Genomic DNA, 25,024 nt, shown 5'->3' with positions numbered 1-25,024 from the left:
AACATGTATATGACTCAATTAACTGAAGTTTATAAAAAGTAAACTAGGGGTAAATATTGAAATGTACCAAAGAAAGGAAGCAGACTCTGTAGCATTTGAGCAGCATGTTAGAAATTTGACCCGGCTTTTATGTTTGGGTGTTGAAAGGCCTTTCTGTAAAACCCCTTATTACAGGCTTCTTTTTCCCACTGAAAAAAAAATAAAAATTTGGTTGTAATTATACTATGGGTCTTAGATTTAATTTGACACTTATAGTGAAGGAGAAAAATTTTATTTCCTGTGTTCACATTTAGGAAACTTCTGATCAACATTCTTGAACTTGGTGCTAATTAAGCTTCCAGGAACAACTGCTTTACCCTTCTTAATCATAAGCATTTAAAACCTTTGTGAGCTTTCACTGGGAGCCCCTGGTTTTAACTTGAAATGGCTTAAGGTAGAAATTTTGTTAGCTTTTTTGTATGTTTGGATTTTGTGTGTGTTCTGTTTTTAACTTTCAACTTGAGTTTTAAGATCATCAATCAGAGGCTTTTCTTTCAAGTCAGTGGCACTGCTTGCAATTGCAGGACTTCGAGGGTCAGCATTTCCCTTGTGGTATTAAAAAAAAATTAAACATAGGGAGTATTTTAGGAATTTGAGCTCTGCTGATCTTTTCATCACACACCTACATTTTGAAATGAGCAAATAAATTAGATATAAGAAACCCAGGAAATGTTCTCTCACGGTTTTCCTTCCCCTTCCTCTTTCACTCTCGTTTTTGGACAATGGTAAATTATCAACTGCTATATCGGCTTTCAGCAAGCCACAAAGAGGCTAATTATGGCTTTACATATTTTAAAATACATTCATTTATTCAAGCTATCTCTTCTCTTTATTTAAATGTTTTCCTGCACCGTGTTTTTCCCTTTGAACTATTGCGAATATGCCTCATCTCCCTACATTCTGTAACTCCAGCAGACGCTATAATCACCCTGCACTTTTATCTTTCAGATGGCATTTATTTGTGGGGTGTGTATGTTTGTGTCTGTCAGTTGTTTTCATCTGCCAAATAAAACTAATTTTTGTTTATAGGTTTCAATGAAGCAATGAAAACAAAGTATTTGACATCTGGAATGCTGGTCATTGCAGGATTTCCTATAGCCCCCTACCTGGCACCCCAAGGTCAGGGTGAATTAGTCTAGCCTTCTCATTAATAATGCCAGTTAACTACATTGAATTTGGTCTTCGAGATGTTTCTTCCAGATAGGATTCTACAATGGATAATATTATACATTTAAAACTTTACTGGGTTCTTAGGCTCAGTATCAACAGAATGTAATCTAATTTCTCTAGATTGGAGTAAATTCAGGCCTTCTGACTGGATGAGAATTAGAATTGGATGAAGTGAATCCAAAGTAGACTGAAATGAATCTTGAGTTCATTTCTGAATTTCATTTGCAAGTGTATCCAGCGTTAGGTGTGTTAATTTCATATTTTGGTTCATACTCTGAGGCTTGGTGTCTCTTGTGGGCAGAGCTTTGTAGATGTTACTTTTCTACTACACTATGCAATCTGCTGCTTCGTGTATGCATAACTGAAAGATTTGTGCAACTGCCTCTCTAACACACTTCCTCCCTGCCCCCTCTGCTCTTATTTCTTCCCACATGAAGTATCATATATTTTGTTAGGAAGAAAAGCCCTTTTGGAAATTGCCTATTTCATAAATTGTCTGGTGACACAAAGGGGTTGAATGCTGTATTCTTGTCTCATTTATTTTGAAAACTTTGCTACTGAACTCACCTTAATCAATGAGCTCAGTGTTGTCTCCAATAAGTTATGTGTTGGATATATTGATTGGGACGGATTTTAGAAAACCCGTCTGGGGTTTATAATGTCAGCAGTGTTTTGATTATGAAAAGAGTTGGAACCTGGGGACATGGAACCAGGTGGCGAATGTCCTAAAGCCAGTGGTGACATGGTGGACTGGTTTCCTCCTGGGATCTAGTTCATGCCCTGCACTTTAACTGTGGTGACTGGCTACTATAGATTCACTTTTTTGCTCATTAAAATGTTAAAAAATCAAACTGTACATAAAAAGATTTGTGAAAATATAAACTTGGGAATTGATCTGGAGAGCTGGCACACAGTCCTCCCCACCCCCTGCCTTAGCAATGAGGTCATTTACATTTCATCAGCTATGCTGCATCCCCAAGATCCGATTTATGTGGCAGTAGTTGAAGTTGCACCGAGGCTGGTTGTCTAAAAGAGCTTGTGTAGGCAAGAGAAACGAGAAAGAGAACAAGAAAATTACCTTCTACAAAGAAAGTGCCCTAGCCAAAGACACAAGTTCTAGAGAGAAAAAGGGGTTGGTAACTGGTTAATGACTGTTGTCCCAATAAAGTTAATATTGAAAGACTGTGGGACACTGCCATGAATGTTGTACTAAAAATATATTTAAATCAGCATTTTAAAGCCCCCACTCTCGGAGAGTGGTACTTTTCATATTCGAATAATTTTATTTTTCTTTGGGAAAAGATGATAAGGCATGAATGTTTATGTGTAAGGAAAACATCAGTATTAAGAAAATGGGTTTATTTAATTGGTTTATTAAATTGGTTTATTGCAGTTTTTATTTACAGAGAACATTGCTTGTTTTTCCCTCCCTCTTCCTGTCCTCCCCTTCTCAAATTAAGAAGTAGATACCTCAGTTCCAATTGCGATAATATGTGAATATGCAGAACACAGAGTAGATGCTCATTTTTGTTTTTTCTTCTGACAGCACACCACCATCTTGTTTGACTTAAATTGGAATATCAAGCTCTTGTAATATCACAAACATGAAGGAACATATTGTAATGTACCAACATGTGCCTACATTGCCTATATTCCCTTTCCCCCTCCCCTCCCCCTGCCCTATTGCTTAATTAGATTTACTGCTGTTTGCTTAGATAAAAAGGAAAGCTGGTGGGTGGTTACACTCAGCCTACATTGGGTATTTTGATACTTGTTCTAATATTATCTGACAGACAAGTTCAAGGTTGGTTATTACTCTTGACATTAGAGAGTGGTAAGAAGTTTCTATATTGTAGTGAGTAATAAGTTGGGCATATTAGATTCCTTTGACTCTGCTGTAGAGCACAATGCCTTCTCATAGCCATGGGGGTCCTTTCTTTCAAAAATCTTTGAGGCCTTTTGCCAGTACAACTCCAGCATAGAGTAGAGAAATGCTTTCTGCACCTGTAACTTTTGAGGGGTAAAAGATAGCTGTCTTTGTAGCTGATATTGGCAATGAATGAGCACTGAATACTGAGTTTTAAAGAATGGCTGTTTCGTATACTGAAGTTAAGAGATGCTTTCTGTTACTATTCAAAACTTGAAGTGGAAGGAAATTTGTAAGGAATTTGTGTGTGTGTAAATCATAAGGGTTTTGTGTATGTGAATTATAGTATACTTTATAATTAGCACTGCAGGCATTAAATATTTTATGTCATCTATTTTCCTCTCTTTGCCTGATAATAACATTATGCACTGAAAAATTGCCTTTGTTCTGATTGTGTATCACCTATTGCAGTTTATCTAAGCATGATTAGTTTATAAACTATATATATGCGTGAATGCCACATTATAAAGTTAACTAATGTATAAGTAATGTTTCTTAGGATATGCTGAGGTATTCTCATCCGCTCTTTTTCACTTCTTAGTTTCCTATTCATTTATTACATTATTTCATGACATGCCTTAGCAGTGCTGTGATATACATAGTACCAGTCCAAGATGATACTAAAAAATAGGATATGCTCAATTGAATTATGTAGGCGGAACATGCTCTGGCAGAGCAAGTCAGTGTGCTTTCTGCTTCATTGAGTGGGTTATTAGATTGATGTGGTTTATTTCTTGAATGATAGAACTGGTTTTAAAAATAAATGAAGCGAGAAGCATCAATTCAGTTAGCATTGATAATTCATTATTATTGGTTAGAAAAGTGCTACATTTGTAAACTGATCTTTAATTTATCACTTGGATTAGGGTTTGCAATGGGCAGGTTTGTTTTAATTTGAACCAGCTTCTCAATGACTGAAAAATGTGTTCTTCATTTTGTCTTGAAGTTGGGATTTTAAATAGTTAAAAAGCAAATCAAATGCATGAAAGGAATACTTTTTTAAAATTTATAACATTGGTCTGTGAACTTATGATAAGCACCAACCGTAGGCTGTCCAAGTCTGCAGTTAAATTAAGTTAAGCTAAGGAAAATTCTGTGAAGGAAATACTAACTAACTACCTGTGTATGTGGTTAGCTGTGTGTATATGTGCTATATATATGAAATGTGTCTTTTAGGGAAAGTCGCACACCATTGTTTATTGTGTGTCATGTACTGTTTTTTTTCTGTGGTAATGTAAGAAGATTGTCTTTTATGAATAAGTTGTTAAAATGTCACCTTACTTTGTGTACCCTAATCCTGAATAATGTGCTTGGCTTTATGTACCTATATATGTATTTTTTTTTTAAAGACATTTAAACTGGTAGTTTGCTTTAGATTTTAATACATTAAAATCAGGTGAGTATGTTCAATTATGGTGATATTTCAATAAGAATAGTATATACTTAAAATTGTTACAGTTTGGTTCCAAAATAAATGTATGCCCAAAATAGCAACTTCTTTGTAAAGTAAGTAAATGAAGTTTTAAACTCTAAAAAATGTAGCTGACAATGTTCAGGGACAATTATCTTTAAGTTGGCTTTCGATTCTGCTGTGATTTGGCCTATTGATGTTGGGAAGCGTTGTCTAATCCCGGCCCCCTCTGTTCCTAGGTAACAGGCAAAAACGGTGCCAGCAACAGCGGCCCTGCCAGGCCAAACCCATGTGGCTCGGTGTTATTCACTCTGATCCATATGGTCAGGCTGGAGATGTTCCCTGGAGGGGTGTTAACACTCAGCAACCCAACCGCCTCCCTCCCTTCAGAGCTTTCCTGCATGGCTCCTGCTGCTTGCCCATGTGTGATTCTTGATTAATTTTTCATTTTTAATGAAGTTTGATCATGTTTATTATTTCTCATGATTGACTGCCTGGTACTCCTCCCATGTAATTGATAAAGCCCATATTTCTTCATCTGTCTCCTCTTTCTTTAGGGTAAAGTTGCTAGATTGTGTGCTGTGGTTAATGTTAGATTTATTGGTCCCATTAGATGTATAAATTATCTCTCTTTCTCTCCACAGGAAGTTCTACAGACTTTGACCAAGTTTTGTTTCCCCTTCTATGTGGACAGGTAGTGTCAGATTTTCAAACTTTACTAGAAAAAAAGTGTCAATAAACCTGCTATAGAAAATAAAAACCATACCATTCTTAACATTCTGTCTGTTTAACCATGATTTAAGATACCTGTGTTCCAAGGAGAGTTGCAGTATTCTCCTTTCCTGGGGTTTTTATTGACACTATCAAAAAGTTTAAAGCTTAGAGCTTTGCATTGGTTAGTTTGTGAGATGTATTTTGTATGGCATTAAATTTTTGATTTTGGTTATCAGACTTAAACTGTGATTAAGAATGGTTGGTATTTAATCTCTTTCTATTTAATTGTTATTTAAGTATGAATATATTTGGCTTAAACAAGTAATATTACTTGATTCCAACGTTTTGTATTATATAGACTTTGTTTTTCCTAGACTTCAACTTATAATTTAAATCAGCCTAGCCCTATCTTGTTTAAAAGTATTCAGCAGGGAATATTGCTAAATAGTGTTTTATATTTTGTTTGGGTGGCTAAGAATGGTATCTCTGGGGAAAAGAGAATTTTCTATAGATTTTGGGATTAAAAGTACAAAACCACCTAAACATTTCGTTAGTATTTACATTGTGATAAACTGTTTCTTAGATAGGTACAAATATGAGAACTCTAAGACAATTTAAAATAGTCTAAGGGTTTTTTTTTTTCTTTTTAACAAACCACTGGTTAATGATAAGAATTTTAGAGGACCTTTTTTTTTTTACTTTATAACTAATGTATTAACTATATTAATAAAATATTTTATTTTCAAAAAATGTCTCTTTTTCATTACAGTCGAAGCATTATTTTTTTGCATTCATTTGTTTGCCCATTTGATTGTTGTCTCTTCAGTTTCCTCTTAATGGAAACTTGAACTATGAAACTGTACATACATTACATCTTAACAAACCCACTTTTATTGACAGGTTGTAGAAAATAACATTGTAAGTAAGAAATGCCATAATATGGTCCAAGAAAGCTATAAAATTTGTGCTTATCTTCAGGAAGATTCTATCATGTATTTTAGTGTACCCAAACGAGGCAAAGCCTGTAAGATTTCAGTGATTTAGAGTATATGTGGGTAGTATGCTGTTTGCATCTTTTCTACACATTGTAATACCACTGTCCTGGTTTATTTGGCATAAACCTAAAAATGGTATGAGATGAGAATTGGTAGCCAAAGGAGTTTAAAAGGTACTAAAAAGCAACTCTGGAATGTTGCCAGCCACTTCTAGTCACTGCTCTCCCTGGTTCTAACATTTTATTTTTTCTTAAGCCAATCAACCATTATAGTATTTCCAGACTCAGACCCTGTAAATCCTGGTACCAGGAATATTTTAGTAGCAGGTTGATGCTCAAAAAAGAATAGCCTTAATTCTAAGAGGGTCAGTCTTTGTAATGAGAGTCCTCTTGTCTCTTCTTTAGCCTATTCCTCCTAAAAATAGCAAGGAAGTAGGGTTTTGTTTAGAGACATTTAATGCAAACTTCACATTTATATGTATGAATTAGCAATGCATGAAATCTCCAGCCACTTATAAAATGTATGACAAATTACGGCAAAGACATTTATAAAAAGTAATAAAGCTGAAATGTTTTATAAATGCAGTTAGGTGTTTAACAAAGAAAAATAAGAATACATTTTTACGTGACTTCTTGTTAGAGTGGTGATTTGTTTTGGATAGGTGTTTCTTAATTGACTTTGTTAAATGCTTAAGGAAATGAGCAAGAGAAAATATTTTAGAGTAATCATATTAATATTTCTTAATGTTAGAAGAAATGATAGAGATTAAACCTCTGTCTTCCCCACCAACACACATGTGCAGGTGTGTGTGTGCATACACACATACACACACTCACTCATATTTCTTTTTCTTAGATTTATACCACACACACACTTCTACTTACCTACCTGTCTGGGTGATTACATTCTGAAATGGAAGAAAAGCAGAGTCCTTAAGTGATAATTCTAAAATCTTTTTTGTTACCAAAAATATCTGATGCCTTTTTGTTGTTGTTAGAAATATATTTTTCTTCCAGAATCCTTCTCTCCAAATTATGTTCCCCTAATCATGTTCCTTTTTTTTTTTCTTTTTTACAAAAGCATTTGAGGACAGAAATGTTCCTTTTTGAATATTTCATTCGTTACCATGTGCAATAGCTCTTTCTTACATTGTATTGTATTACATATCCTATGGGTGTTGATAACTTTTATTGATACCAAAAAATCATTTTATGTGGGGACTATATATTTTCTTTCTGTTCCCCCACCTCTAACCTTGGTATACTTTAATACAGAAGAGATAATAATAATGAATAAAGTTCATTTATAAGAAATATAAAGGTTTCAATGTCTTAATTTTTTTATTAGTTTGCAGTTAGCACTGTCAAATGGATATCCCCAGATTCTGAGGCCCATAAAGTCCCCTAGATGTGTTTATGATATTGTTTGACTTAGAAAATATGCCAGCCTGGGAGACAAGTAATGCCCCAGATGATTGCATTCAAAAAAGAAAGCTTCCTGATCTTTTCAGTATCTGTGCTTTTCTACCCCAAGGAACAGTCGTAAAACTTTCTGACATTTCTAGTCTATATCAAGAGTGGGATTTTCACAGTCATCATCAAATCACCCATTAACATTGACATCTTGCTGTCTCTTGTGTTGTTTTAAGATTTTTCTTTTTGAAACTAGGACTTAGGAAAAATAATAAAGCCAGTAGCTTTTAAAAAGAATGTGCTTCCTCATATATTATCTCATTTTATCCTCCTATCATAAGAGATAAGAGCAGGTGCCATTATCTTCATTTGAACAAAATTCTAAGCTGCAGAGAAATTGGGACTTGCCCAAGGTTCTCTTAGCACAACCTAGATTTCCATCTCCCAGACAAATACATTTCAGTAGACCACCTTGCAGGGAAGACCAGTCACCAAATATATAGAGAAGAAGGAAAGGAAGGAAACGAGGATTTGATTTCCTTATCGATTCTAGTCAAAGTGCTGGATGCTGCCACATCACTGTCTCATTTATTCTTCCCAGAAGCTCTAGGAGATAGATGGTGGTATCTTTTTTACAAAAGAGCAAAGGAAGGTTCAGGATGTAGAGCATTGTGTTGGGTAATATGGGGGATAATGAAAATGGTCTCAGACTTGGAGCCCTACCCTCCCAGTCTAGTCCAGGAATTATAAAGACATTTTAAACAGTATCGACCCAAAGGATAGTGAGGTTAGAGAAGACCAAAATGGTCAGAGAAAACTTCTTATGGTGAGGGAGACTTGTGTTGAGTCTGCCAGGACAGCAAGAAGTGGGCAAGTGGGAGGGAGAGCCTAACACCCCATCAGCACTGAAAAGCAAAGCAGAGGAGAAGCCCCGAGTGAGCCTAGAGCTTGTTCAGCCAGAGCAGATGGAGCTCGCTGGGGAAAGGGTGACTGTGAGAACCTGGGCTCTGGCCACAGGAGGCCTTGAAAATGTGTGGAAACAAGACCACAGGATTTTAAAACTGAAATTCATCTGGTTCAAACTCCCCATTTTATAGAAGGAAAACCATGATCCACAGAGGTGAAATGACTTGCTTATGGTCACAACTATGAAATTTACAGGGTCAGGAAAGGCACCGGTACTCTATTCCTAATCCAGAGTTATTTTTACCCTACAGTATGCGTGAAGCTATTGGTGAGAGGGAGTAGTGAAGTGTCAGTGTTGAGATTCCTGTATCAATCTCAAAAACTCATTATTACTAATAAAAATAGTCTCTTAAAAAAAGACTTGTACCATTCCATATAATGTTTGCTACTTGCTTGCCCTTGATAGCTGACAACCAGCTTCAGTTACTCAAAGCACTTGAGAGATGCATTGGATGATGGAAAAGCTATTCTCTTCCATTTTTGTGTTTATCCTCTTTCAGAACCCTGAAAGTCAGCTACCATTCCATTTTCCTGTAAATTATACTGGCACACACAATTGACAGGATAGTCAAATACAATGAAATAATCTTTTCAGGGCCAGAGGCATCATTTAATGGTCAGGATGTAACCCCAGATGCAAATGTGGCTCAAATGCTACTTACCATTTTATTGGGTATCTGTTTTGTGCCAGGCATTGCCCTATGTTCTTTTCCTGTAATAGAAGATTACAAATTTGTAAGGTTACCATTATCCTCATACCACACAGGAGGAAACAGAGGCTCAGATAGGCTTGATAACTACCCAAGGTCTCACTACCAGTTAGTGGTATAGCTGCTTGCAGAACCCTCATTTGTCTGACCTCCAACTCCACCATACTTTCCCTGTTTTACCATGCTGCCTCCATAAGATCCATCACAGCATAAGTAACCTAACAAACGATTTTATTTCAAAAGCAATAAAGCAATATATATTTATTGTAGAGAAGTAGGAAATTGAGAGAAAGAAGAAAATGAAACCCACACAGACATAGGACCAGTGCATTAACATCTTATCTTCCCAGACCTCTCCTCTGCAGATTCAACCTGCCCTCCTTTCCAAACCTGAACCCACTGGGCCCAAGAAGTCCCTTGGTTTAGCATACACTATAGGTTCAGCTGTGCCCCATGATTATTTTCTACAGCATTGATGACGACAAAGCAATTGGGCCTTAGTGGACAGAGTGTTGTGGGCAGCAAGCAGGAGACCTGGGTTTTAGTTTTGGTTTTACCACTGCCCTGCTCTGTGCTGTGAGGCAAGTGACTTCTCCCCTGAGGTTCTTCATTTCTTCATGGATAAAATGAGGGAATTGGATTCCATTGATCTCTGCTGTTCCTTCTGCTTTTGATACTTTTAAATTCTGCAGTTATGCTTCATGTTGACTTTTTCAGGCTCATGTAGAGGGAATGGACAGAGCTCTGCTCTTAGAATTGTCTGGTGTTTCTCCAGCAGGTAGGCATTGCCTTCTGTCTCGAAGTGTGTCACTTACTGTTGGTCCCCTCATATTTTGGGTCCATGTCATTCTCACCACTTGGATCTTTGAGCAGGGAAGGTGAGAAACTTGAGGCCTAGGCAGATGTAAGGTGTGTTTGTGGAAGGAAGCTTTGAGGCTTACGGAACTAAAGGCTGGGAGATGTGATAGTTTGATGACGCTTCATTCCTGCCTCATGCCTCGTACGCACTGAAGGAAAGGAAAAGCATCAGTTAGGTGCCCTGCCATGGACAGCAGATAATTGTCAGTAAGCTATAATAAACAGAGGGGGACAAAATGCTTCAGTTCCATCTTTTGAATTTTATAATTGCATAACAGTAGTGATGATCAGTTTTGTCGTGTACCTACTATATGCTAGTTATCTTGTATACATTATCTCTAATCTAAAACCACTCTGCAAAGTGATTTGATTATTCTGATGATTTACAGATGAGATCAGAGAAGTATAGTAACTTGTCTATGCCCACATAACTGCTGAGTAACATGTCTGGGATTCTGATGTAAGGTCCAGGCCTTAATGTTTTCTCTTCTGTCCTGCATCATAAATCTCTGCCTTTGCTGAATCATTTCCAACAGCTTAAAAACAAGTTCTGGTATTCATCCTAAAAATAATAGCCACCACTCAGTTGCTTTCTGATTCTCTATTTTTTGAACGAGTTATCTACACACTTCAACTTATCCTTCAGCCTTCTTCAGCTTGTCTTCTGCTTCTGTCATTCAACTAGAGCTGTTTTTATCGAGGTCATCTAAAACCTCCATATTGCTTAATTCAGTAGACATTGTTTTTTCTTCTTCTCATCTTTGATGCGTCAATATGGTTGACCACTCCCTCTTGTTTGTTCTGCTGGCTATTATCCTTTCTTTGGTCTCTTCTCCACCCATCTTCTAAATTGGTGTTTCTATAAATTAGTCCTGAATCCTCTTTTGTTTCTCTGAACTCCCTCCCTAAGTGATCCCAGTCTTCACCATGGTGTTAAATACCATCTGTGTGTAGATGACTTCCAAATTTATAGTTTCAATCCAAACGTTTCTTCTGATTTCCTAACTAGTGTATTCAACTCTGTACTTGACATTTCTATTTAGATGTTTTACAGGCTTCTCAGACTTAACATATCCCAAATGGAACTCTTGGATCTTCCCCCAAACTTGTTAGTCTTTCCTATCTTCAAATGGTAATATTCTGCCTTTTTGCTCCCCAATTCCCAGTCCATCTGCAAGCCTGTCATTCATATCTGCTAACTATAACTTGAACTATCCATCCCTCTCCATCTCTACTCTCCCTGCATGAGTTAAGCCACCATCCAGTCTCACCTGGACTACTGCAATCACTTCCAGATTATTTTCTCCACTCCTACTTATACCTTCTTCCAAACTGCTCTCTGTGTAAGTCAGTTGAAATATTTGAAGCTGTAAACCAGACTGTGTTTTTCTCTTGATCAAAATCATTCAATGGCATTCTATTGCCTCCCCCCACCACCAAAAAAAAAAAATTCGAATTCTTTACCATGACCTGTGGGACTCTCTGTGTGATCTGGAGCTTGCTTTATCTAGCAGCTTAGTGTGATGCCACTTTCCCCTTTATCTCCTGTGCATTAGCAGTACTCCTGTCCTTTTGGTTCCTTGATCGTAACTAGCTCTTTCTAGTCCCCAGGATCTCTGCCTAGCTCTTTTCCCTGCCTGAAACAACCCAGTGCCCTGTTTCTTGAGTGGCTGCTCCATTTCATCCTTTGGTCAATATTGTTGCCATCCCTGAGAAGCTACCTCTGACCACATTATCTCAGTAGGGCCTTTCCTTCCCTTCCATTTTCCTCTATCTTCGTTCCTTCTTTGGTTTTGTAATATCACTATTACAAGCTGTATGTTTTGTGGTATACTTGTTTATTACTTGTAACTATTTAGACAGAAAGCCTACAAAGGCAGGGGCCCTGTCTATATTGTCCAGTGTTATATATCCAGCAATTGTTACAGTGCCCAGTGTAGTTGTAGCTCAGTATGCAAAATGGATAATGAAACTTAAAGTGAAGCTCACGTGTAAAAGTTTTTTTCTCACTGGGAGACTAGAATCAAACTGTCCATCCTCATTCTTCATACCATTCATGCACTGGCCCTGTAAACAACTTCAAGATTAAGCAAAATGCTACTGGAGAGGCCCTGAATGGCTGATAGGCATTTAAAAGGCAGCATGAACGTTTAGGTCTGTGGCTTGAATAGTCATTGCTTTTCTCTCTTGTTTTTCATATTCACCTAGGCACGGGAAGCTAGAAGCACAGCTAGGGCTGGTCTTGGCCCTGGTCTCCTGGGTTTATTTCTGGAGATCTTCAAATGTGGTCTCCCTAGCTTAGTGAAAAATACGGTTTTTTATTAAGACAATTATCTGAATTCCTCGCATACCTTAGTTCCTTAAACCGAGTTGAAAGCTTCCCAGGGAGGATTTTCATTGTGTTTAGTGCAGCGTGGCAGAATGGAAAGGACTTTGAACCAGAGGTTGGCTTGGATTTTTGTCCTAGTCCTGATAACCTTGGAAAACAAAATGAAAGTAAACCCTAAATATCAGTTTTCTCATCTGTGAAGCATGAGAATTGGATGAGATGGTTTCTCCTAGCTTCCATCATCCTGAAATCTCTGATTCCTATGGAAATTATGGATGCTGAGGTAAACTCAAACTGCAGACTTTAAGGAAGCAGACCCTTTCCCCAAAGTCATTTTTATGGAGAAATAGTGAACACTCCCATAGACTACCCCAGCAAGTGGGAGAGAGAGAATGATAAATTCCTTGGAGATTCACAACCCTTTAAGTTAACCTGTTTGACTTCCCTTGCCAGACCTTTAGTTTATTGGAAATTGTCCAAGGAAACAATCTTTTAGAGCCTATGGTTTTGGGCTTTTGTTGACTTCTAATTCACCCTACCAGGAATTAAAAAAGGGAATCAATTGAGAATAAGTACCTCCTTGTAAGCTGTGGCACCCCAAAAATAATCTTTTTCACTGTAAGGCAAGCATCAATCACTTGGTCACCCAGAGGACTAGTCTTTCCTGAAGAATATGCAACAGGCGAGAGAGAAAGAGAAAGCAGACTTCTTCCTCTACTCACAGATATTATAAAACTGAATCAGGAAGATTCTAAGCAAATGCCTGGTTTTTAATGTGAGTTTTAGTTTTCACAGTTGGCAACAGCTTGCATCCCTCTTTTTAATTGTTCCTACTTTGGACTGGCCTTTATACTAAATTCTTTTCCATTTATTCTCAAAACATCCTTTGGGTTGGATGGTAGTGTCTCATTGTTATTCCAGATGAAGAAACTCAGGTGCTTAAAGGTTTTGAGTAACTTGCTAAATTTAGTCAGTGATTGAGTTGGGATTTGAACCAGGTAAATGAGTAATGATTCTTTATCTGAGCCTGTGGGGTAGCTAAACACATTTCCAGCATTTTTAATAGGAGTAAAAAGAGAGTAGGAAATTAATGACACACAATTCACAAGTCAGGTGCATTCATTCTCTGTCTTTTTCCTGGAGAATCCTGGGTGTTTTCTTTTCATCGAGTCCTATCAATACCCTTCCTTTCTAGGATGATACTTAGAGAGTATTTATTTTAAACATTCTAGAAGTGAAATCAAAACCTGAGTTAAAACACTGAACAATCATATTTTGTATGATCACGTAGTAGTGTTTCTTAAAAGCACAACCTTATTTGTAACTTAGAATCATCCAGACCTGTTGCTTTAAATATTTTAATAAAACAGGATTTCCCCTCCCCCACTGAGGCCCACTTTTCTCCCCAATCACTTTAATTATGTGAGCTAGAATGCTGTTTCTCACACATCTTCAGTTCTCAACCTTGTTAAAATTAATCATATAATCCCCCTTTAAAACATAGTATTAAATCACCATAGTAACACAGTATCCAAGCTTTATAGATAAAACATAACAGCCATAAGAAGGTAGCGTTTGGTGTCCCCTTGACGGCCCTATAACTTTTATAGAAATGTGTTTCTTCTCCTGGCTGTGTAAGGTGGAGGGATAGCATTACTTACACCTGCTTTATGACCACGTTGCTTTTAAATTGCCACCTTGTTTTTGTTCACCTTCCTAGTTAAATAAGGAGAGTGGAACACTTTTTCTTTCTGAATTATTTTCTTGTACTCTCTAACCACTCTCTAAGGGATGGAGTTGTCTCCTTAAATATGACCAGGCAGAGTCCATTGACCTTTGTATTGGAATACCTTGAAAATTCCTTTAATTTTAATTATTTATGTGGCTGTAAAAGGGAGTTTTAGAAAGTCTACCCTATCTTTGAAAACTTTATTCATATCATAGCCAAAGACTCAATAAGAATTCTACCTTTGGAAAAAGCTTGGTAAACCATGATTTTTAAAGTTCTGATAATTTATAAAGTAATAGCTGATAGCATAGATTTGACTATTTTACCAATTTGAATATACTTTGTAAAATACAGTATGAGTTGATGAGTTCCTTTGAATAACTCAGTGTTGAATTCTAGCATATTACGTTAATATAAATTCATGTATTAGAATTTGGATTTTTTAACCAAAAATACCTTTATTTTAATCTTCAGAGAAAAAACTCTTCTTTTTCTGAGATAATTATTGTAACTTACAAAAATGGATATACATCTTCAAAGCATTTCCCTTCAATGCGAAATTTAGCTTTATGGGATCTAAACATTTAAAGGTAAAAAGCAAATTCTATTTTGTTGTCATTATAAGACAAAACTGAATCTAGCATAAGGTAGGGAAACCCATTCACTCTTCAGGTTCTTCTCTGACAGGAACCAGCATTGTTATATTATTTCCACTTAGCAAAATCTGCTCTAATTATACTTCTTCCTGGCCAGGCTCGGTGGCTCATGCCTATAATCCCAGCACTTTGGGAGGCCGAGGCAGGCGGATCACGAGGTCAGGAGATTGAGACCATCCTGGCTAACATGGTGAAACCCCGTCTCTACTAAAAATATAGAAAAATTAGCCAGGCATGGTGGCGGGCACCTGTAGTCCCAGGTACTTGGGAGGCTGAGGCAGGAGAATTGTGTGAACCTGGGAGGTGGAGGTTGCAGTGAGCCGAGATCACACCACTGCACTCCAGCCTGGTAACAGCAAGACTATGTCTCAAAACAGAAAAGCAAAACAAAGAGTTTCTGTAATCTGATTAGTATTGTTTTTAAACTTTTTAAAAATAGATATTTTAATGTTGCATTTATGTGTGGTTTTTAAATTTTTGTATTGATACATTTTTAGCTTTTTTCCTTTAATGTCTTTCTTTAAAATGTTGTTTCCATTTCTTAGAAAACACCATGCAGTACTAGACATTTTGGTTATTTCTGTCCTCTAAAATAGGAAATATGTTTCTCATAAATTCAGAAATTATGAAAGATATAATAATTTAGGAAAGTAACACCTAAGCTTGCCCTCTTTTCTTTCCAGTTTCAATTTCAGCTCCTCCTCTTTGTAGCTGTGTGAACGTGATTCAGTTACCTACATATTCTGGTCCTTAGTTTCCTTTTCTGTAAAATGGGAACATCCTCTAAATTCCGTGCTTGTCCTGAGAGTCAGGGAGATGGTCTACGCATATATGATGTCTAACTTTGTGGCTGGCACATAGTAACATTTACCTTTTGCTCTGGCAAGCACTTTTATTTTCTGAACTAGGGAAGTTCTCAGGTGAGGATTGTTAGCAGCAAGCTGGTAGAGTGGCCTGTGGAATCAGAGCGAGGGTTAAAATCCAGCTTTTTGCCACTGATCAGCTGACTTTAGGCAATGCCTCTCTAGACTATTTCTTCATCAGCAAAATGAGGTTAATAGAGGGCACCTTTCGGGATTGATGGGCTGACTAACAGAGCTGCCTCAGAGACTGAACTCAATAAGGAGAAGGTATGATAGCTCTGATTATTTGATTTCTGAGGTGGTCACTAGAATGGGCTGCCGGCTGTCTTTTTTTTTTTTTTTAACTAGCTTACAGTCTGTTCCCTTGAAGTGTGTAAATTTTAAGAGTTCCACTGAGAGAGGAAGTGTTATAAGTTCAACGACTCATTGTGATTAGATACTTTATCAAGAAACTTACTGCACATTCATTTTCCCCTTTGTTCTGCCTTTGCTGCAGCCTCACAGTTAGCCAAGTTGGCCAGAACTTCACGTTCGTGCTCACTGACATTGACAGCAAACAGAGATTCGGATTCTGCCGCTTATCTTCAGGAGCGAAGAGCTGCTTCTGTATCTTAAGGTAAGGGAGAAGGCTTGGGCTGTTGGCTCGTTCTCTGAAGCAGTGTCAGCTTCTGCATTGCTCTTCCGTAATTAAATCTTCCAGCTGTTCATTTCATTTTCCTATCTGTTTCCCACAAGTCACTGCATTTGGGGAGAAGGACTTCACAGTGTTGTTCTTGCTCTGTAAGTTCTGCAGATAATTGTATTTATTTATTTGTATCACATCCCTTGGGTGGGAAACGGGACCATCTCTTCTGAGTAGTTTGTGGAAGCCAGAGAGTCAGTGTGGCTTCAGTGCCTTCTGCTGTTATCTGGAGCTGTCAGAAATTAGCCTGTTAGACTTTCTCTTGGACATTTTGTGTATGTAAGATTATTAATAAAGTATGTGTCTGTAGCTCAGGACATGTTGCAGACACAGACTGTGTCCGCCTTGAAGTAACACCCTTGCCCCCTTTGGGTCAGTGAATGAAGAACTGTGTCCCATTTTGGCTACCTCTGTAGAGGTTTGAAAAAAGTATAGAATCGTGTAAGAAGGCTTCTTCAGGTCTTCTAAAAGCCCCTCATACACCAGAGCCACACTTGCTTAAGGCTCTGTTTCCTCCTGCCAGAGGAGTAAGGCATATTCTGGGATGGGAGGCTGTGTGGAAATCCGATTTTGGAGCTGCTGGCTCTGTGGACTCCTGCTGGGCGCCTCCTGAGGGGGAAGTAAAGGCATCCCCCATGCTCCCCTCTCCATCTGCCTTGGTTAAGTAGGTGTCAGAGGGGCCTGCCTCCTGTCTCTCTCTGCTCGTGTGGAACAGCCAGGGCACGGCAGCAGGAGGTGCCCATGACAAAACCCGGGCCCCCAGGCTTGGGTTGGGCCTGGGCCTGGGGATAAAAGGCCAGACCCTCTATGGATTCCAGAAAGGGTAGCTCTCTGCGGCACTAGTCTCTGCACTTTCTTCTTCTCATCGAGAAAAGACTCCCCCACCGACCCCTGTCCCCCAAACCAACACACCCTCACACCATAGGGGAGGAGGGGCTGACTTTGGAAGTTCCCATGTTCACTAACTGTCAATCTGGACTGCTATACATTTGCATTTCTCTACACAAATCTTAGTATCATTAGTGCTTTTAATCAGTGAACTAGACTCTCTTCTGCACCAAGCATAGCATTTGTGACCTGGGCATGGGAGGATGACTGCTGGAGAGGCTTTAGGAAGGGGGCTGCTTTGGGAGATTCTGTGTCTTCTGTTGTTCTCAAGCACGCCTCAGTAGCCCAGGCTCAAGAATTACCTGCCCAGAGCATTAGACTTTGATGTAAATGATTATTTACATTTGGATTTAACAGTGCAGTCTTTTTCTTTTTAAAGAAAAATTTCTCTTGCAGTTTTGTCTGTTATATTTCAGCCTTGGCCAGGCCACTGCATATTTATACAGTTGACTCTTGAACAATATGGGTTTAAGGGTACTGGTACCCTCACACAGTTGAAAATCCACATATAACTTTGACTCCTCAAAAACTCAACTATGGCTGGGCGTGGTAGCTCACGCCTGTAATCCTAGCACTTTGGGAGGCTGAGGTGGGTGGATCACCTGTGGTCAGGAGTTCGAGACCAGCCTGAGCAACATGGAGAAACCCGTCTCTAACTAAAAATACAAAAATTAGCCGGGTGTGGTGGCACATGCCTGTAATCCCAGCTACTTGGGAGGCTAAGGCAGGAGAGTTGCCTGAACCCGGGAGGTGGAGGTTGCAGTGAGCCAAGATCACGCCACTGTACTCCAGCTTGAGTGACAAGAGCGAAACTCCATCTCAAAAACAACAAAACCCACAAAAACTTAACTACTATTCCATAGCCTACTGTTTACTGGTAGCCTTACCTGTAACATAAACAGTTGACTAACACATACTTGTATGTTGCATGTGTTCTTACAATAATTAAGGAAGGGAAAAGTTATTAAGAAAATCATAAGGAAGAGAAAATATATGTACTGTTCATTAAGTGGAAGTGGATCATTATAAAGGCCTTCATCCTCATCATCTTCATGCCGAGGAAGAAGAGGAGGGGTTAGTCTTGCTGTCTCAGGGGTAGCAGAGGTGGAAGAGGCAGAAGGGAGGCAGGAGAGGAAGGTATAACTTTTACTTTAAAAAAATCCACACATTGGCCAGGCACGGGGGCTCACTCCTGTAATCCTAGCAGTTCGGGAGGCTGAGGTGGGCAGATCACCTGAGGTCAGGAGTTCAAGAACAGCCTGGGCAACATGGCAAAACCCCATCTTTACTAAAAAAACAAAAAAACCCACAAAAGTGCCTGTAATCCCAACTACTCGGGAGGCTGAGGCATGAAAATCGCTTGAACCCAGGAGGTGGAGGTTGCAGTGAGCCGAAATCATACCACTTCATTCCAGTCTGGGCGACAGAGCGAGACTCTGTCTCAAAACAAACAAACAAACAAACAAAAAAACAACAAAAAAATGTGTGTATAACTGGACCTCAGCAGCTCAAGCCCGTGTTGTCCAAGGTCAACTATGTATTCATTTGGAGGTGGTGAGGCTTAAACTGAGTTCTTAGAGTTTTGCAAAAAGGTTTTTCCCCATAATATGTTTGGGTTACAGTGTTTCTTTCTAAGCTGTGAGTATATATGTATATGTATACTCCAAACTGGCACTATCACTCAGCAAATTTTGATAAGAGAAAAGTATTTATTTAAAAATTTACATTTAAATTTGCTTGTCTCTGATTCTGATGTGTGACTTTGTGTGCCTATACAAGTAGGGTCATGGATTTCATATTTGTGAGAAGCCAGTTGAATAGTCTTCGTGCTTTCATCCTTTAGAATGAAAAACGGCAGCAATTGATGTGTTTTTTAAATCTGTTATAATAGGTTAGAACTATGGAGAAAAATTCGGTGGGTTAATTCATTCATTTGTATGTCAGTTCTTAATTGAATTCCTACTATTAGCTAGTTCCTGTCCTTGAGGAGTTCCCAGACTAGCTGGGGAGATGGATGATCACAATATAGTATGCTGTATCTAATATACAGAATGATCCCAAGGCACAGTGTCTTCTTGCTGTTGCTTTTCTAGTGCCAGAGGATAGTGACTGTGGCTAAAAATAAAAGAGTCCTAGATGAATTCTGGAACATGAATTTTATGAGTATTTAATATGAGGGTAGAGAAGCTATCTTTTCCAGCTTGTGTGGAAATAAAGGGCACACCCACTGACACTTTCCCTGTGTTGGGTTGTGGAACATTGCTAGGCTGAGACTAGCATGTAAATGGAAGGGTTTACTGTTAAAGCTGGATGACTGGTTGGCGGTGTATCCACTGGGGAGTGGAGAGGTCTGCCAAGAGAATGAGGGCTCAGTTTGGGTCTAGGTTACATTGTTGCATTGTCCTCTTCTACTGCTCAGTCTCCTTGCTTTCTTTAGATACTTTCTCTTTAGTTAACCTGTGCCTTGAGGTCCATTCACCCTTCACAGTGTGCCCAGGGCTATGGCTCAAGTCTGCTCATAAGCCACCTCTACTTTTGCTTTCCATTTCTTCTCTTAAGGGATGTAGCTCTCAGTTATGGCATCTGTGCAGACGTGGCCCCTTGTGGTTCCAGGATTTAGCTTCACTTCCTCCCTGTCTGATCTCCCAAACTTCTATGCTTTCTGGCCATATAAACCACTAGACAGTGTCTGCTTTCACATGTTTACCCATCCTCCCAGACTCAGCCTAGGCACCTCCGCAGAGTAGCCTTCCGCATGTAGAGGTAATAATTCCCTCTCTGGCACACCCAGCGTGCTTTGCATTCTTCAGTTACACACTCATAACCTTGGTCCTCCTTTGTTTTCCTCCTATTGGAAGGTCAACTCTTTAGGGGTAAAGGCTGGCTCTTAATTAACTATGTATCTCCAGCACTTATGTAGTGCTTAGCCAAGATACTGTGTGCATTGGGATCAGAGAAAGGGAAATGCATCAAGAATGGGAGGGCAGGGCACCAAAGACTTTGAATGAGAAGACAGGTGTTATGGTACATAAATTCAGAGAGGAAATATGAAATCGTTATTGGAAGAAGTGTAGTTCACATTACCAAACTCATTTCATGCTAGTTGTAAGAGATGCACCTTTTAATCTCACAGTGGAGGTTCAATATTGAGTGATAGACATTTTGTTCATGAAGGTTAAGCCATCTGTATTTTAAAATTCAAACTTAATTTCACAATGAAAGGTTTTTAGATACCCTTTATGCAACATAACCTACTTATTAGGTTCCTTTTTATTTTCTGTTCCTCCCCACTAGGGCATGAGCTCCATGAAGGCTTGGAATTTTTATGTTTTTTTCTCCTCCCACAAATACATCCAAAGTTTACTGAAGAATATTCTGGCACATAGCCGACATTCCCAGCTAGTCTGGGAACTCTTCAAGGACAAGGACATAGCTAGTACTTGTTTTATGAAGGAATGAATGGGGAAATAAGCCCATGTTTATTAAAAAACATTAAAAACATTGGTTTGAACTCTTATTACCAGCTAACCTTGGCAGAAACCTAGTCGTACCAAACAAGTCCCATTAACACAAATGCCACTATAAATCAAATGCATTATTTCCTCCCATGGTTGACTAGTTCCTGCCACTGAAGAATTTTACTCCTTCTTGAGATTTGCCACATTATTTAATGAGTTCCTGGATGGGAGTTAATACTAAATTAAAAACACCAGCTAGGAGAACTGTAGTTATGGATTAGTTAGTCTCCATCATAAACACCAGGGATGTGAGAGCATTTTAGAATTTTCAGATTGCACCATCTGAGTCTGATGCAATATATGCATTTACCTCTGAAATCTTTCAATATTATAAAACAAAGTGATCTGGAATTGAAATTTGTTATGGCATTTGATATTTGATTTGCCCCAATGGCACATACTCCATCAAGGCCAAAACTGTAATGAAAGATGCTATTTCTGGCCAACTTCTAGTTCTGGATCAACAGAAGGAACACAAGAGTTCAAAGCCTTAAATTTGTGTTTGAGGGTTACGGGGAGATATGTCATACAATAATTAAATACCTTTTGTCTTTTGTAAAGGAACTACACAAATATTTGCCCTAAGTTTTCCCCTCCTTCCATTGGGATCTTATTGAAGCTCTCAAGAAAGCTTGAGTAACTGTCCTTACACCCAAATAAAACTCTATTTTTATTATACATTTTTTCCTCAAGATGCTGTCTAAATTTTTTTAGTTTAACTTTTTAAATTTTTATTCAATTAAAAAGTATCTGAGTACCTAGTATATACCCAGAATGGGCAATACATAATACTTGGTCTCTGGCCTTCACTTATCTCAAGGTCCCTTAACATAAACACAGAGATCTAGCCCCAGATCTCCATTTGCAAACTCTTCAGATATCACATTCATCCAAGATTTTGATGAGCTGAACTTTCTGAACTTGGTATTACAAAATGAAAAAAAAAAAAGCAAGTACTTCTTGTCATTTACCAAATATAAAATCTAATATGCTTCTAGGTGCACTGTTCACGGACCACCTCTGATTTTGATATCCACCTCCCACTGCACTTCTGCTACCCTCACTCTTTTAGGAACTGCTCAGTATTTGGGGTGGGAAAATGCAAACAAGTAATGAAAACATAATGCGATCAGTGTTGTTTTAAGAAAATATATTTATGTGTAAGTTTCTTCAAAGTCACAGATTAGACAGTGCCCATCTCTAACTTGAGAATAAAGGAAAGTGTTGCTGATGGGTTCCAGTTAAACTGAGTCTTGCAGAATGAGTGGGGGCTTGCCTGGAGGAAAATGGGAGAACACCTCTCTAGGCAGTGAGAACTGATACACAAAGGCCCCAAGAAATGAAAGGTATAGCAAGATGAAAGGATGCTGAGAATGCAATGAGAGAGCAATAGCAAGAGATGATGCCATGGAAGTCTGGGGCCCAATTGTGAGTGCTTGTGGGGTGTGCTCAAGATTTTAGATTTATCCGGTAGCAAATGGAATACTGTCAGCTGGTTTCGGGTAGACATTAGAGATGCTGATGTTTTTAGACCAAGGTAAAAGTGATTTTTTGAACGTGAAATGTGCTTGGGTTTTTCTGGTTATTGTTTGAAGGGATGTTGCGTGTCACTTTGTAGGTAGCACCCAGATTTAGACTGGATTTTTCAAACCTCAACTGCAGGGGTTTTGTTTTGTTTTCTTTTAAAAACAAGGATAGTGATCGTCCCTCCTTCCATGCTAGTTGGCATATGGACTTGAGTCTAAACCTGAGTGGTGTTCAGTGACAACCTTCTTCCTTCTGGAGCACTTTCTGATCTCATGACTGAAATGACCATTGCATCCATTCGCAGCTGTGTTACATTCATTTTCACTTGAAACACAGAAAAGCTCCATTTCCACAGAGCAAAAAAGAAGCTAGAAGTAATAAAGGAGTCTGGCTTTAAGAACTTTGGCTTCCCTTGCTGACTGTTCCAGTGTTTTTAAACAACACATACAGTTCAGGAATAAAATCAAAGGACTCTGTTTCCTCAGGCAGGTGCGGTGGCAGAAGCCCTTTTGGGTTGTGTGTTAGTGGCTTTAGTTTAAAATAAGTGTTTGGGAGGTGGGGGAGGAGGGAGTCAGGGAGGAAGGCTGTGGGGACAGCTCCCAGATTTTTACCTTGAAAGCAGGTGCTGCTGAAATATTCCAGAAACAGATGGAATCTCCTATTCTTGTTTTAAGCTATTTATGGTTGTCTCGCCCGAGGGTACCCTGCTATACAAAAATGCACAGCCTGATGTGTCAGGGCAGTTGGGCATCAAAGCTGGGGCCCCTCTGGGAGAAATCAGCCTTTCTTCCCAGTGCCTTAAATGCCATTCTGGAAACCTGGGTCTTTCATACCGTTTAACAGAGGACTTTCCTTTGCCTTTTGAGTGTTTCTGTCTCTCTGGAACTGTTTGATTTCTTTTTAATTCTTCTCCTTAAAAGTAAGCTGGATACTGTGTTGTTCTTGTTATTCTGTGGATGGTCAGTTGGCAGAAGGCCCCACTGCTAAGGCAGATTGATAATTTCACCGACTGTGGGTCTCAGAACATGGCTTCTGTCAGAAGCTGAACATAGAGGATGGGCCAGGGAGGCTGCTCTTTCCTAGGCCCAGGGCCCTTCTGAGTTCCTCAGTATTTTGAAAGGCTTGTGTGGGTGCAGGGCATGGGGTGCTCTTCAGAACATCAGTTTGTGGGAGGTTATAACTAGTTTTTCTGAATTAAAAAAATGAAGTGGTTGGGGAATTTTGCATGTTTTATTGCCATACAGATGCCTTCATACTTAGAAACATATATAATCCTCTGGGGAGCCACAACTCAACAATAGTAACAAGCTGTACAGTTTAAAGAAAATCTCCTTTGAAGAGAAGAAAGAGAAATAGCCGAAACTGCCCTTACACTCCCAGCGGCCTGCTGTTGGAGGTTGATTTGAGGGCTGGGAAGCTACGCAGTTGGAAGGACAGGTGTGTCTTCTGCCGTGGCCATGGGGGCTGGAACCAGCAGCCAGCCTCAGGCTGTCCACGGCAGGAAGAAGCTCCCTTTCTCCTCCTGATCCTTTTCAGAGGACACCACCCTGGCACAGCCTTCCCTCAAGCAAACTGACCCTAGGGTTGTAGGGTATTTGCAACTCTAAGACTTTGGCTAAAAGGGATTTTTTATTTTTGAGACCGAATGAGTTCTAAACCTTACAAGAGATGTGATATATTCTCACTCTGTTTTGGAAACAGAACACTTCCTTGTCATTAATCCTCATGAAGCTTAGTACAGGACAGGAAGTGAAACCACCTCAAGAACTCCAGGAGTGTAGTTCTGCCTTGTTTTTTGCTCCCCACCCACCCCCCATTCTTCAATCATCTTGCTACCTCTAGTGACTGCTGCTGATGGCTAATGTTACTTCATCATTTTGAACATGGATAGACTAACTCTGGATAACTCACTACAGAGGATTTGGAGTGGAAGGAAGGAATTAACATCAGCATTTATTTAATATGCCAGCTGGTTTATGTAATTTTCATTTATTTTTATAGCAATCTTATGAAATTATCTCCATTGTAGAGATAAAGGGATTGAGACTGAGAGAGATACAGTGACTTGCCCAAGATCTCGAGGAGAAAGTTAAGGAATCTGGTTTGGAAGCTAAAATCCAACCCAAAATTTATACTCTCAACTGCAAATTCTGTCTTCCTGCCACCAAAGCAACTTTTACTGCTTTCAAAAGGTTATTCATCCTCTCTTTCTATATGTATATACTTAGTTTAAAAAGACATAACGGGTAGTTTGCCCTATGCAGAATGAGCTCAGAGGTGAGCTTAAAGAGCTTTCAGAAATAATGTACTACAGTTCACCCTCATCTTATAAATGATGAAAATGAAACATGAATGAGACAGGAAGATTTTTGTTCCAAGCTCTTTGGCTGGTGAATGACAGTCTTCTGACCTCCAACCCAGGGTTTTGCCTGTGATATGGCAATGATTCTTCCAACTCAGGAGAATGAGCCCAAGGCCAGCTGGAACTAATGTTTTTTCAAGACTCAGTAGCCCCTGGTTAGTGTCAAGGAGTCACATTCCCTTTTGAGCATCATTATGAGCAATGTGAATAATCCAACTATGTGATTGTAGAGTGAACAAGATGATCAGTTCTGTTTAAATCCGATGCA

At 39.0% G+C, this 25,024-nt stretch overlaps 1 protein-coding gene across 9 annotated transcripts in view; it reads left to right on the top strand.

Moving 5' to 3' along the window:
• Positions 1 to 25,024, top strand: part of DENND1A (DENN domain containing 1A) — a 551,140-nt gene that overhangs the window by 157,465 nt on the left and 368,651 nt on the right. For all 9 annotated transcript variants that reach the window (XM_058445765.1, XM_058445767.1, XM_058445766.1 and 6 more), the window contains 2 exons: positions 5,192 to 5,241; positions 16,276 to 16,395. In XM_058445765.1, the coding sequence (XP_058301748.1) occupies positions 5,192 to 5,241; positions 16,276 to 16,395 (170 nt within the window). The remainder of the gene's footprint in view (positions 1 to 5,191; positions 5,242 to 16,275; positions 16,396 to 25,024) is intronic.

The sequence above is a fragment of the Hylobates moloch genome, unplaced genomic scaffold (assembly GCF_009828535.3).
Source record: "Hylobates moloch isolate HMO894 unplaced genomic scaffold, HMol_V3 SCAFFOLD_10, whole genome shotgun sequence".
Lineage (NCBI taxonomy): Eukaryota > Metazoa > Chordata > Mammalia > Primates > Hylobatidae > Hylobates > Hylobates moloch.
The sequence above is the reverse complement of the archived record's forward strand: the minus strand, read 5'-3'. Positions and strand labels throughout refer to the sequence as shown.